This window comes from Pan paniscus, chromosome 14 (genome assembly GCF_029289425.2).
Source record: "Pan paniscus chromosome 14, NHGRI_mPanPan1-v2.0_pri, whole genome shotgun sequence".
NCBI classification, from domain to species: Eukaryota; Metazoa; Chordata; class Mammalia; order Primates; family Hominidae; genus Pan; species Pan paniscus.
Genome location: NC_073263.2, coordinates 32,842,487 through 32,856,846, shown reverse-complemented (window position 1 = coordinate 32,856,846; position 14,360 = coordinate 32,842,487). Strand labels below are relative to the sequence as shown.

General features: G+C 39.3%; 1 protein-coding gene across 2 annotated transcripts in view; it reads left to right on the top strand.

Moving 5' to 3' along the window:
- Positions 1-14,360, top strand: part of STARD13 (StAR related lipid transfer domain containing 13) — a 248,496-nt gene that overhangs the window by 58,021 nt on the left and 176,115 nt on the right. Inside the window, exon 1 of one of the 2 annotated variants that reach the window (XM_008952225.5) lies at positions 6,631-6,931. The exons of the other annotated variant lie outside the window; for it this stretch is intronic. Coding sequence (XP_008950473.4) covers positions 6,763-6,931 — 169 coding nt within the window. The 5' untranslated portion in view covers positions 6,631-6,762. Of the gene's footprint in view, positions 1-6,630; positions 6,932-14,360 lie in introns of those variants that run through there. 2 annotated transcript variants of the gene reach the window in all.

Here is a 14,360-nt window from a genome sequence, read left to right as displayed (position 1 = left end):
GGCCTGCTGATTCTTTATGAGGGCCTGGGAAAATCTTCCCTGGGGTCAGCATACCTGGTGATCTGTATTTATCTTGACCATTGTTTTGTTTTTCATCTTACGGATATGTTGAATTTTGTAACTGGGTTTTTGCTTTGTCAGAGAGGCATCTTAAGCCACATTCTCACCCACTTCCAGCAAATATGCAGGACTTCATGGCTTGCATATCTGTGAATGGATTTTACCCCTAGCTTTATTATTTTCCTGCCCTTACTTTACCTTTCCCCCAAATTCAGTTAGTTGTTTATTTTTTACTTTTATAATATTGGGGTGCAGGTTGTTAGCTACTAGAAATAACAAGGCAGAAATAAATAGCTGGAGAAGAAAGTCAGGAATTTAACAAAACTCAACTACTGCAATAAGTTTAAAGACCTCTTCTTAAGTTCAAAAGATCGTTTGGTAAGTAAAGAATAGAGAACAGTCACGTAACAGCAGATTTTATGAAAATAACAAAAATAGCATCCAGCTATTTATGCACTTAGATATATATGATCTAATATATGTGCTTATATATGATCTAAAACACTTAGATCATATATAACAAATAGCACGAGACAACAGATAGCCTCTAGCCTCCCACACTTCACTTAACGTGGGGTATAGTGGTAAATTTCTTTTCTGTCTTCCCTGGCAGACAGTCCCTTGAGAACAGGGGCCACATCATACTCACCTTTGTATCTACTATACTTACTGCCCTGTTTTTCAGGCATCCCATGTTAAATTTATGAATGAGTGAATATAGATTATAAAAAATAAAGCCTCCCATAATCTCAGACTGCATCAGCAAAAGTACAGTGCCCTGAATGCAGGAAATATGCACACAATGTACCATGTACTACTGTGCTTGGCCAAGTCTAGAGCTCTAAGCTTAGAGTAGATACCCACATATTTTTAAAGGGATACTGACAGACTGGAGCAGATCCAAAAGAGAGCAGTCAGCTGGATGAATGGCTAAAGTCATGTGGTTCAATGGAAAAAAACATGAGACTACACAAAAACATTCTTACAAGGGCTTTTGACAAACATCTGAAGGACAGCTTGTGGAAGAAAGCATAGATTTGTCCTGCCTGATTCAAAATGGCAGAATCAGAGCTAGTGGATGGAAATTAAAAAGAAGAACATTCTTCAATAGCTTGGGGTCCTCTGTGAGATAATACACTCTGTATATGCAGGTAGAGAATTAACTCAACTACTGCAGTAGTTGAGTGGTTGGATTAGAAAATGTTTAATATTCCTTCTAAATTCAAGATGTCAAAACTTTATGCTTGTAGTAGTTGCAGTAACAAACAGATTCCATATGAACATGTAACAAGCCAATCTAATTAATGTGCCACATAACAATGGTTTACAGGTATTAATATGACTGGTAAGACTAAAGAGCTTTGTATTAGTCATGAAAGTGTTTCTGGAAGCAATAGGTTTTAACTGAGTCTCATGGGTGGAAGAGAAGGGAATCACACAATTCTAGATCTGTGAAACAACTGAGAAAATGAAAGAATTCTGGTTTGGCTGGAGTGCGTGGGTGTAGTAATGGTCCCAGGACAGGACAGACCAGGTTACTGTCATATGGGCTGGAGCTGATGGTTGCCTCCCCAGGGAATGGCATACAGGAGAGCACATGCTCCTGGAGGCCCATAGATGGGAATGCACCAGACAGTAGGGAGGGCTGAGAGACAAAGTAAAGGAAATCTATTACCACTTACAAGTGTTTGCGGCAGGATCTGGACTCCAGATGAGAGCTGTGGTCTGGAGCTAGGAAAGCTGATCTGGACCAAGCTCTTTCATGGAGTCCTGGTCAAAGCTGCCAGTGTTAGTGTCACCAGCTTGTCTGCACTGGGCATGGGATATGGGGTGCATGCAGATTGGGAAAGTTAATTGGCACAGAGCTGGGCACATACATCACAAATCAATCGGTGAAAATCCTCAAATGCTGGCCTTCAGAGCCCACAGGAAGGCTTTGACATCAACCCACAATCTTTGGGTTCACGTAATTTCGAAAGCAGCCTTCCAAATCAGCTCTGCATTTTTCCGCCTGCCACTTGTATCTCAAACATTTTCCCAGTTGGCAGAACTACCTTGGCTCCCTCTGAACAGACTGACGAGGAGGCTGGAATGTGTGTGAAGGAGTAGAAAGGGCAGCAGACAGTGAGCCATTCCTGGCTTCTGTAAAAGCACTCCTTAGCGTTCTGCCCTGTGTATACAAGATTCCATTGAGCGCTAATCTGGGATCATCTATCAAAATACTTGAAAATTCCAAATACCAAAAGTTTTGCTTAGAGGTCAAATTTCAGAGTTTTGACTGTATTTGGAGTGTTTGCATTGACAGTGAATGCTATGAGAAACTCAAGGCATACGCAGCATTAGCCTTGAGGACGGACAGAATGCAGAGAATAAACTACCCTGGAAAGGATTGGCAAAGAGGGTCAAGCTGAGCTGCTTATTCATTTAAGGGTTGGGGGGGTGGGGAGAGTCTCTAGTCCTCACCTATGGGTTACTCCTAAGAGGCCTTGTGGCTTCTACTGATTGATTAAGGGCTCTGGGATCTGTACTTCTTACTTGAAGACACCAACTCTCAATCACCACGGGATTTTAGCCGCCCCATACCCATATTTCCATGTAGGCATTCCAGTATCGCAGGCAGTTAAATAGGATTAGGATGATTTTCAGGCTCTTCTTCCAAAATGCTCTCCCCTTTCCAGTTTCCGGAGTGCCTTTTCGGTGCTGTGTTTTTCCTTCCCTGTCTCTCCTGTGTAACAGTGAAAAGAGTGAAAATAGCATCAGCTTGGAGATGCACAAAGGCTCTGCACTTGCTTGCTATGTGACTTCTGTGAATCTTAGCCTCCTTTCCATCCAATCAGATACCTCCAGTGATAGCTGTGGAGATTAATGTTAAAAAACATAAAATGTGAAGCCATGAAGGCTTCAGACCTGGCACATAGTAGGTGCTCAATGCTGTTCCCTTCTCTCCTCTTTCCTTTCCCTTCTCTTTTGCTGTCTTTGGTTCTCAGTAACCATCTGTTTATCTCACTCCTGAAATAGTCTGACTGAAGATCACAATTGATGAGCAGATTAGGAGGGAAGAAAAGTAGGTGAAAACTGAACACAAGTGCCATCTGTTTTCCTCATTTTTAAAGGAATTAGAGAGGAAGAGAAATGGTGTCAGTCCTGGAAGATGCTTGTGATTTGGGCACTCTCTCCCTCTTTGATTCCATAGGACTTCATGCACTCACTGGAGAAGAGGACCAGCTCTCTCAGTTGCCTGTAAAGGAAAAGCCAGAGAGAGAACTAGCCACTTCTTGATTCTAATACAACAGACCTGTCTACCCCAGTGGTAATTCTTCTAACACGGGGACTATATGATCACAAAAAAGAATTTATTTAAAAAATACAAGTTTCATAGTAATGGCGATACTTTAGCATAAAACAAGGTACTAATGACATGCTAATGAGAAAATAATGTTACATATTTGCTTTCAATATAGTACCTTGGAAATACAAAATGACAAAAACATGGTGAGCAGGTACATGAATTTATAGATACTACTTGAACTATGAAATAAAACTTTAGCGGCCCTGTATATGCATACAGCAAACCAAATGTTGATATGTGATCCTTCCTAGAGCCCCTTATTAAAATGCTGGCTGATTTTTTGAAAAAATGAGGCTTCATTCTAAGTTGGCTTTTTTTTTTTTAATTAGGGAATAAAAATTCCCTTTTTAAAAAAAAAAAATGTAGGGCCAAGTGTGATTGGTCATGCCTGTAATCCTACCACTTTGGGAAGCTGAGGCAGGAGAAATGCTGGAAGCCAGGAGTTTGCCATCAGCTTAGGAAGCAAAGAGAGACCCCCATCTCTACAACTTTTTTTTTTTTAATTGGCCAGGTGTGATGGTGTGCCCCTGGAGTCTCAGCTACTTGGGAGGCTGAGGCAAGAGAATCACTTGAGCCCAGGAGTTGGAGACTACAGTGAACTATGATTGCGCCACTGCAATCCAGCCTGGGAGACAGAGTGAGGCACCATCTTAAAAAAAAAATAAATAAATTCAATTCTTGCTCTTTATTGCCAAGATTATTTTAATGAAATATTATATGTAGTCATAAATACAAACTTATGATCTTAATGTTTTCAGAACCAGACACCCCAGAACTTTCAACACATTCATGACTATGCAAAAAGGAGACAATGTAAGTTTTATTGTCGTTGTTATTGTTTTATCTAGTAACCTCGCCTTGACACACTGCAATCCTTCTCAGGAAGAATCATTCCACTTGTTTTCATAATAGAATGCAGCCAAGTCAGCAATGAACTGCAAGGTTGGCATTGGAAATGACCGGTCTATCTTTAAGTGCTATCCAAAGCTATAAAAAGCTACGTATTTTTTCCTCACCTTTACCTTTTTATCTTTTTCTCACCTTTACTTGGTTTCCCAGAACATGTTCAATGTTCTCAAGTCCCATGCTCCCCTCTTCTTTCTCTCTCCACCCTCCTTCCATTCTCTTCCAGTAAAAAAGTGATAACCACCAAGTGTCTGCCTTGAACACAAAGTTATGACGCAGATGCTCCCAATGTTGGACCATCAAGCTGAAAGCACGTGCACAAAGCAGCTGATGCAAGCACCTTAATCGGACGGCCACCGGTGTGGACTGAGCCGGGCTCATGAACCTTCCAGGCAGCCAACTTTGCAATATCGTGCTCGACCTTTCTCCATTCACATCCACGCTTCTGCCGAGCAGTTCCTTAGGTCTCAGATCCCTTTCACCTTCCACAGACGATGCTATGGAACAGAAAAACTGCTGCTCAAATCCTAAATAAGAATGGGAAGTGCACAGTATGGCCCCATAGATCTTCCTTTCCCTTCCTGCCATGAAGCCAACCTGAAAAAAAAGACATGATGACTCTTGTGTAACCACCCGAAGAGGCTGACAATTACCAACTACGTGAGGTAGTAGGCAATTGTCACATGCTGGGCTGCAGAGATCGTGCTTAACTTGTTTATTCTCATAGCGGGACAGTTACACAAGACGAGCTGCTTCTCAGAATCGGGCTAGCAACAATTCCCTCAGGGAAAGTTGTTAAGGCTTATGGGCCTCGGAGAGCCAGAGTAAGAAGAATCAAAGTCCTAATTTAAATCCTGTTAAACTTTTAATTTGGAAATAATGTAGAAATAATTTCTCATTATTAGACTATAAATTCCCAGCCAGGCTATGTTTCCGTCAGCCAAATGTAGAAGCAACTTGGTCATATACTTTTTGTATCAAAGAACTTTATTCATTCAGCCCCAGGCTCAGAATTCGATAACATGTTTTCTGTGGACTTTTTCTCTTCACATCAAACAATGTTAAAGAAGAAAAACAGGGAAAATTATAATGACATATACATATATGTCACTCAGTGTGTGTGTGTGTATATATATACACACACATATATATGTGTGTGTATATATATACACACACATATATATGTGTGTATATATATATACACATATATATGTGTGTGTATATATATATACACACACACACTCAGATATGGCCAAACTGAATTACTAGCAGTTTGCTTAAACCATATACTCTGGTTCTGGATCTGCACACATGGGTACCTACAGTCTCTTGCAAAGCCCTCCCCAGCCTCTGCCTATCAGAATTCCCCCCATTTTAAAAAGCCTATCCAAATGTCTCTTTCTCTATCTGGTTTGCAATCATCACCCCAGTCAAAAATAATATTGCTCACCTAGCATTGTGTTTGCGTCCTTTTTGAGACATATATATGGCCTCATGTTAGAAGCTTTTGTATAATTTCTCAATGGATCCTTAGCAGGTTGATGACAGTATCTTTGAAGTACCTTTGCAACTTCTGCAGTGATTCTTGTCTTAAATGATTCAGTGTCTTAAATGTGATAGGCACTTTCTAAGTATTTTACCTCTAGGTGATTAAAAATTGGGGAAGTAGAGAAATCAAAGAGGAAAGGATGCTTAATACGTAACGCGTGTGTACTTTGCCTCTCTGAGTCTTATCTGTAAGAGCCCTCCAATTCCCATCACGTGAGGGTCAGGATCTGTGGTGTATTCACTCCTGGTGTTAAAGCCCTTGAAGTTTATTTTTCACTGGAAAAGTTTTTATTTGAGTTGTTTCTTGATAATGAAGGTGGTGGCTTACGCTCAGCTGTTGATGCTTGTTTGAAGTAGTTTTTTTGTTGTTGTTGTGTTGTGTTTTTTAAATTTAAGAGATTTATCAGGTCCATCTTTTACCTGGCTGCAGCTGCCCTGTAGAAAGCGAAGGAGCTTTCTCTAACTTTGACAGGCTGAAAAGTTTCCTGAGCCCTGGACTTGTTTGTCTTCTACTGGTTTTGCCCTTCCCTCTCTCTTTTTCTTTCAACTCCTTTAGTGAGGGCTGCTTTTGGGTGCTTCGTCAGCTCTGAGGCACGTCAAATACGTGTATTTTGCTTTCAGCATTGTGTGAGGGACCCTGGCGGCTGGAGCTGCCTCTGCTCGGGGCTTAGGGCTGACAGCGAACGTTCCCATTTTCCTCTCTTCCTCTCATTGGTTCCCGAGGTCACGTGAGGGCCCCGGGGGTTGGAATTCTGAGTTGTGGCTTTGGCACTCCTCTTTCTTTTTAAAAATCGCTGGGTCTGTTGAGCTGTCCTGGGCTGGGTGCCTTGCTCTTTGAGACTGGAGACAGACGGGAACAGCCACAGGCAGACTGAGGTGGCAATAGGAAATCTGCCGAGATGTTCAGTCAGGTGCCCAGGACCCCAGCCTCAGGCTGCTACTACCTAAATTCCATGACACCTGAGGGCCAGGAGATGTACTTGCGATTTGATCAGACTACAAGACGCTCTCCTTACAGGATGAGCCGGATTCTAGCACGCCATCAGCTAGTGACTAAAATTCAACAAGGTGAGTGGCCGGCAGTGGAAGGCTGTTGCTCATTCTGATTTCTGTTGGCTCTATTTCATGCTAACCCAGTTTTTTTTGTTTGTTTGTTTCCACTTTATAACATATGGATTTCTATGCCACACTACCCGTAACTTTGAAAAATAACTTTAGGCTGCAGTTTTCAGCAAACAGGACAGTCCTTAGCTGCCACATAGCTCAACATAAAGTGCACAAAAAACTTCACGGTGGGACAGTGAATCATAAATTCCCAAACTGACGTGTGTCTACAGAACAGATGAGAACTGTTACTCAGTGTGTATCTTAGGAGCTTTTCTGCAGTTTCCTCACACTCCGTCACATTTAAAATGTGGACACTTGTTTATTTCATTAGGGAGGAGGCGAGGGACTAATGCCCACCCTGCCCAGAGTATTTCGAACATCCTTAGTGAAGAGGAGGAAAGCAAGAATTCTGTTCTAAAGGCCACCAGGCTAAGCACTAGAATCGCATTCTCTTCCTGTTTGTATGTTTATGTCAGCAGTTGCCACAGATGTGTTAATATTGTTTTCCTGGTAAAGAATTAAGGTGTTCGTTCATCTCAAAACAAATCCCGTAACCTGCACACAAAACTCCAGCTTCTTAATGCAAAGAGAAGAGAATATTGATTATAAGCTGCTTGATATTCTTTTTATTCTCAGCCCCCCAAAATACCAGCCTGGAAGTCTGGACATTACTAAAATTTACCAGTCTCAAAAAAAAAAAAATTTAAAACATGCTCCTTATAGGGTATATCAGTAGAAAGTAGAAAGATGAACGTTCCTAAGAAGCCCCTAACACACACGTTTACAGTCAGTTAATGATCACCCTCCTCCTACACTACAAAAAAGAAATTATTATATTGGTGCTAAATAAGTTAACCAGGAATTTTTAGAGCCGTTCCTAAGAAGCCCCTAACACACGTTTACAGTCAGTTAATGATCACCCTCCTCCTACACAACAAAAAAGAAATTATTATATTGGCGCTAAATAAGTTAACCAGAAATTTTTAGAGCCATTATAAAAATACGGTTTCCACTTAAATAAATGAGTTTAAGATTATATTGAATATTAGAGAGGAAGTTGGGGTTTGTAATCATGAAAATCTTATTGTAATGTTTCCAAAAAGAACAATATGTATTCTAGTGGGCAGCATTTGATGAGATTGTTTCCTTGGAAATTAGGATTTGTTTGTAAAGGTTCAGGAACTAGTTATGTGTGAAGGATGCTGGTCCTTCCTACATGCCGGTCTGATTTCAGGAAGGATATTATGTCATTCCATAAACTCTGTGTCCAGGTCTTGATTGAATAGAAACAAAAGTAATTATTTCCCTGTGGCTAGATTTAAAAATACTTTAGGCTTAGAATAAAAACCAGCTCCACTTTGGTTTTAGAAATTTCTGACAATGGTGCCTTTCCAAATGCCATCATCTTTATGAACACCAAGGCTTAATGATGCGCTATCATCTACAAGATATAAATGTTCCTCAGCATGCATATCATATTAGAAATATTGCGTAGAACTAGCTGAAATTGCTTTGCAGACCTCCTTAGATGTATTTACAATAATTTATTTTATTTAAATATTATTTATGTTCTTTTTGGAATGAGGGTTATTTTTCCATTCAAGATTTGAAGTTGTGAACATATGCACTATCATTGAACGTGCCCTGTCACACAGACATATGGGCACCCTCAGTTTATGTTTCATTTTTGTCTAATTAGATAATTTGAGAATTCCCTCTTTTTTATACTGGGCAATGGAGTGTTTGAAGTCAATGAATGCCTAACACTTAAAACTGACAGTTAAGATCACAGGGAAGCAACAAAGATTTCCAACAGTCTTGTGATTCAAAAATCATTATGTGTTAACATCATACAACTCTTTAGTAAGACAATGAGAAAGCAATGCGAAACAATTTTATTGAGTTTATTGTATTAGAAGATTGGTTTACTGTAATTGCAGAGAATGTGGATTAAACAGTTACAGCATACCAAAATCATTGTAGTTAACTTTTTTTTATTATGCCCATTTTACAGATGAGAAAACAGAGGCACACAGATTTCAAGCATCTTATCCAAGGTCACCCAGTAGGAACTGATACTTGAATACAGCTTGACAGTCCATGCTCTGCAATACACTAGACTATTTTTTAGTTTTTATAACAAGTGCTAAAGTACTGAACCTATGATTGAGTTTCAGATTATATAATATACTAGAGACTTTTTAGACTTTTCTACCCAGGATACAGCAATACACTATATTATAGGACCAGAATTGGTCACTCATTATGAAATTTCCTGTCAGGTTATATTTCTCTAGTGAAAGCAAAGTGCTAAATGTTTTATTCTCTTTAAACAGTTACTACCCAATAACACAGGATGTCAAGTTATTTTACTAACAGTTTTGTTTTCTTTTTGTTTTTGAGACAGAGTCTTACTCTGTCGCCGAGGCTGGAGTGCAGTGGTGTGATCGTAGTTCACTGTAGCATTGACCTCCTGGGCTCAAGCGATCCTTCCACCTCAGCCTCCTCAGTAGCTGAGACTTACAGGAGTGTGCCACCATGCCTGGCTAATTTTTAAAACTTTTTTATAGAGACAGGGTCTCACTATATTGCGCAGGCTGGTCTCAAACTCCTGGGCTCAAGTGATCTTCCTACCTCAGCCTCACAAAGTGCGGGGATTACAAATGTGAGCCATTGTGCCCTGCCACTAACAGCTTTTAATCATTCCATTAATCATGTGCAAATAAAATTAATGACAGCATTATTTTCTGTAGTTTACAGGTTAGTATCTTAAAGTGACAGCCACATCACTAAAATGGTTTGCATTATTCTGCTTTAGAGCTTTAAGATTTAGAATTATGTTAATTTGATTTAAGACATCATTACTTATAATTTCTCATGGTTGTTGGGAACAGTGGAAACGAGTAAGTTGCTCCCCACTGACCTCATTATAGTGAGATAATCATTGAATGGCATGCACATGATTCAATAGCAGATACACTCATGGGGAGGAAAAACAAGGAGGAGAAATAAAGGAATCTTTGATGATGCATAGAATCAGAATTCATTACCCAAACCCAGGATGAATCTAAACTTGCTCATCTTAGGGTGCACATCAAAACATACATGCATCATTTCTCTAGCCTGTTTTTTAGTTCTGGGGTTGCAATTCCATTTCAAAAGAGAGGAGATGTTTCAAAGAGGGTGTTGTTTTGCAGAGTGAAAGTTTATCGTAAGTCATACTGCCCATAATCCCTACCCCACATTCTTGCTTGAATCAATAGGGAAATTGTTGTAGAGAGAGAGAATGGAAATAAGAATGGTCCTTATTTGCCTCACTGACTGGCACTTGGGAGTGGATAGGAGAGAGGATGCTGGGGGTGGTGGAAGACCATGTTAGGCCAAGGAAAGGGAGAATTGGATTTTTTTCTAGTTTTTTTTATTGTGGTAAAATACACAATACATTAATTTTGCCATCTTAACCATTTTTAAATGTATGGTTCAGTGGTACTTAATACATTCATAATTCATAATGTCCAACCATCACCACTGTCCATCTCCAGAACTCTTTTCATCTTGCAAAACTGAAACTCCATACTCATTAAACAAGAATTCCTCATTCCTCCTCCTCTCGGCCTTTGGCAACCACCATTCAACTTTCTGTCTCTATGAATTTGACTACTTTAAGTACCTCATATAAGTGAAATCATACAGTGATTCACTTTGTGTGACTGGCTTATTTCACTTTGTACAATGTCTTTGAGGTTCATCCATGTTATAGCACATGGCAGGGTTGCCTTCCTTTTTAAGGCTGGATAATATTCCATTGTATATCTATACTACATTTCACTTTCTGTTTTTTTATTAGTAGCCATCTTAATGGGTGTAAGGTGGGAGAATTGGATTTCTATGTCATTATTTGATGGTTTTGATTTATTAGTTCTACGTCATTATTTGGTGGTTTTGATTTATTGCAACATGATGGATGCACCATGTTTAAAGTCTACATACACACATACACACACACACACACACACACACACACACACACACATTTGGAAAACCCAAATGTAAGTAGAAACATAAATGTGATCACTTGCTTTGTGAAAGAACTTATCACACTATTACACTTTTTATTTTATTTTAAATGCTTAGAAAACAGCATAGTCCGGATTGCAGTCAAGTCCACTGAAGTAGGATAAGGAGACAGGCATCCAGGCTCTGTATAGAAGCTCCTTCGCTCCTTTACAGCGTTGAGTTCCAGAGCTTCACTGGATCTTTGGTTTTTGATGAGAAAATGAAGTGGATGGACTATGATTGCTCAAGTTTATTCTGTGTCTCATGTTCTGGAATCCTCTCTGTGGTTAAGTCAGCAACTCTTTGAACAGGATTGTAGAAAGCAGGGGAACATAAACCTAACATACTAGAACCTAAAAAGGCAACAGAGCGGCATTATTATGTGGAATATATCAGTGGCTTACAATTGCTCTACAGTTTCTCAAGGAAATGGTAAAGTGGAAGTTAGGTTTTTGTTCTACCTCAGCAACTAATTTATTGTGTGATCTGAGAGAAGTCACAGCTTCTCTAGACCTTTTTCCCTTCTTCCATTAAATAAAGGGTTTGGATTAAAGAATCTCTGAAGTCCCCATCATCTCTACATTCTAGGATTCTGCAATCACAGGTATTACCTTAAGACAAAAGCAATGCATATTTACATTTTTCTTATTACGTCATTCAGCATATACCTGGACATGCTTCCTTGAAACCTGTGTAATGCTTTCATTAATATCGTTGTAATAGGAATGTTAGGAATTTCAGTCTGGTGGACTATTTAAATGTCAGTATAACTATAATTATACAGAAACTTGTAAACACCTTTCTTTCTCCAAAATCCAGGCCTGTAAAGTGGAATTGTCTTGATGCCTGACCTATAGCAAGGATTGCAGGGACTGAAGGAAGTCCGTGTGTGTGCCTCTTACCTCACAATACAACCTCTTTCTTTTCTTGATAGAAAATGTGGAATGTAGAAAGTTTCACTACCGAGAAAGTAGTGAAAGTTAAACTGTCATTTGAGTTGTCATTCTATCTGAGGCTATTTTTAAGTAGATATGGCACCTGATTTGAACTCAACTAGGGTGGGATATACTGCCTTTTAAAAATTTCCCCAGAGAATGCCAGTGGGCATGAGTGATGTATTCCCCCTCATTACTATGTCAAAAGGCATCTTGGGAATTTGCCCAACCTAAGTGGTGAACATGGCCCATCCCCATGGCCCATACCCCCAGCAACTGGGTAATGTCAGCCTAAATTAAACAATCATTTGTTCTTTTGGAATTGCCCTTTCTCTAGTTTAGTACTTTCTTGCCCGACTACTTTCAAACCTGGAGGGTGAATGCACTGGCAGAAAGACAGATGGAACACAGGAAGCAGGCTGAGAATGCATCAGTCATGTATTGCTCAAGTTCTGTCTGTTTGTTTTTTTTTTAAGAGTGGCAACTGTCATAAATTCACATTTCATGAATCAGAGCCTCTTTCTACTCAGTGCTGGTGTTTGGAGGGCCTGTACAGAAAGGATACTGTTTAACCAAAATTACAGGAAAATCTGCTAAGTGAATTAAATTAACTAACTTTGACTAACATTTTAAAAATTACTACACAGTAAAACTAAAAGAAGTCAAGAAATGAGTACTGGGAGGAAATTAACAAAAGGACAATATGCTTGTAAACATATAAAACTTGAGAGTTTAACTTTAACCAAATTGTAGGTTCAATAGCTACACATCATTGCTTTATAACTCACACATTGGCCAGGGTGGCCAATCCATTGGAGTTGCCTGGAGCAGCACATGACACAGTAGCACAGGGTGTACAGAGATAGGTGTTTGCCTTGTGCCTTCTGTGCCAATCGTCCAGGAGTTACTCTGTTGGCAGAATGTTGAAACTTCTGTTGTTCAGATGCAGACAGTTGCCAAATTTGGGTTCTGTAACTTTAGCTTAAGTAAATAAAGATTCATTTTTTAAAATGTCTTTCCCTCTCCCACCTTCTCCAATCATCAGTGCATTAGTTCTTAGCAAATTTTGGACAATGGTCAACTCTTATAATGCAAAATTCCTCATTTCATTAGCAAATTAATCATGGACACAGAAACACAAGTTAGAAAAAACAGTCACTACTAGTGGTCTTAACAGTATCAATTGATGACCCAAAACAGATTTAAAAAGAGAACAAATGATAAGTGGGTTTTGGCAAAACTCTTATATAAAGGGACATAAATAGATGGAGATTTAGTGGAGACATGTCATTAACAAGAGTACACACTTTCTCTGTTTCATTATCTATGACAACAGGGTAGTGAGGCAATCAAGAAGACTTAAGAAGATAGGAGAACCTGAACATGAATTGCACACCAGATATTTGAATGAACTAAAGACCACATAAAAAATATTTGCTGTCTCCCTTGGAGCAATTGAAATATGATTTTGGTATGGGGAAAGATACTATATATTAATTTACATTCCACCTCATTACCTAGAGGATTTGAGGTCATTTATAGAAGAATATATAACTAAAGATTGCAAAAAGATAAATCTGATGAAAAGAGAAATGTTGGCCAATTAATGAGGTAAAACTAGGAAGATATATCACATGGAAATATAAAATGTAAGGCCTTGAATAATTACCAAAAATGGGCCGCAAATTTGGCTTGAGCTTCCCTGATCTAAGCAAAGAGGAAAACACAACCAAGGGAAGATTTTCCCTGTTCTTAAGGTAAGAACTTACCAGCCAAGCTTTTCCTGAGACTTGCTCTTTGGGAGAATTTTCTTCCAAGAACTTGACCTATGAGAGGAATTTCTCATACAAATCTCATAAAGGGAACACTGCAAGCTATAGTGAATGGTGCCTTCAACCATGCCTGCTGTGAATTCAGTAGTGAGTCTCATTTCTTATAACATCCTGCAGTGGAAGTGGGGGCGTCACAATAAATTATAGTCCAGTAGAAATATTTGGGTGTGGGTGGGTGGGTAGGTAAAAACGAGAGGTCAGGTATGCAGTCTTCAGATTCTCTGTCTTAACCTAGAAATAGCATGGAGATTATCCACAGGCAATTTCTATAAGCCTGCTTCACAGAACACTAGGCCCATTAGACAGATATTCAAGAGAGAAAACATTTCTGTGGTTAAGTCATTTTTGGAAATGCTACTTTCCCTTTCCCTTGGAAATTCAGACTTATGAAAGGCTCAGGAAAATCTTGCACAAAGTAGTTTAACTGTGTTTAAACTGGTATATTTCATCTTGAAACCACTTTTCACAGGATACTGGAAAGTCACATATTGCAAAACCAGCTTTCCCTGGGGAACACATTTTGGAAATGCTGATCTAGGAGAGTATGTGGCCTACGCTTCCTTTAGA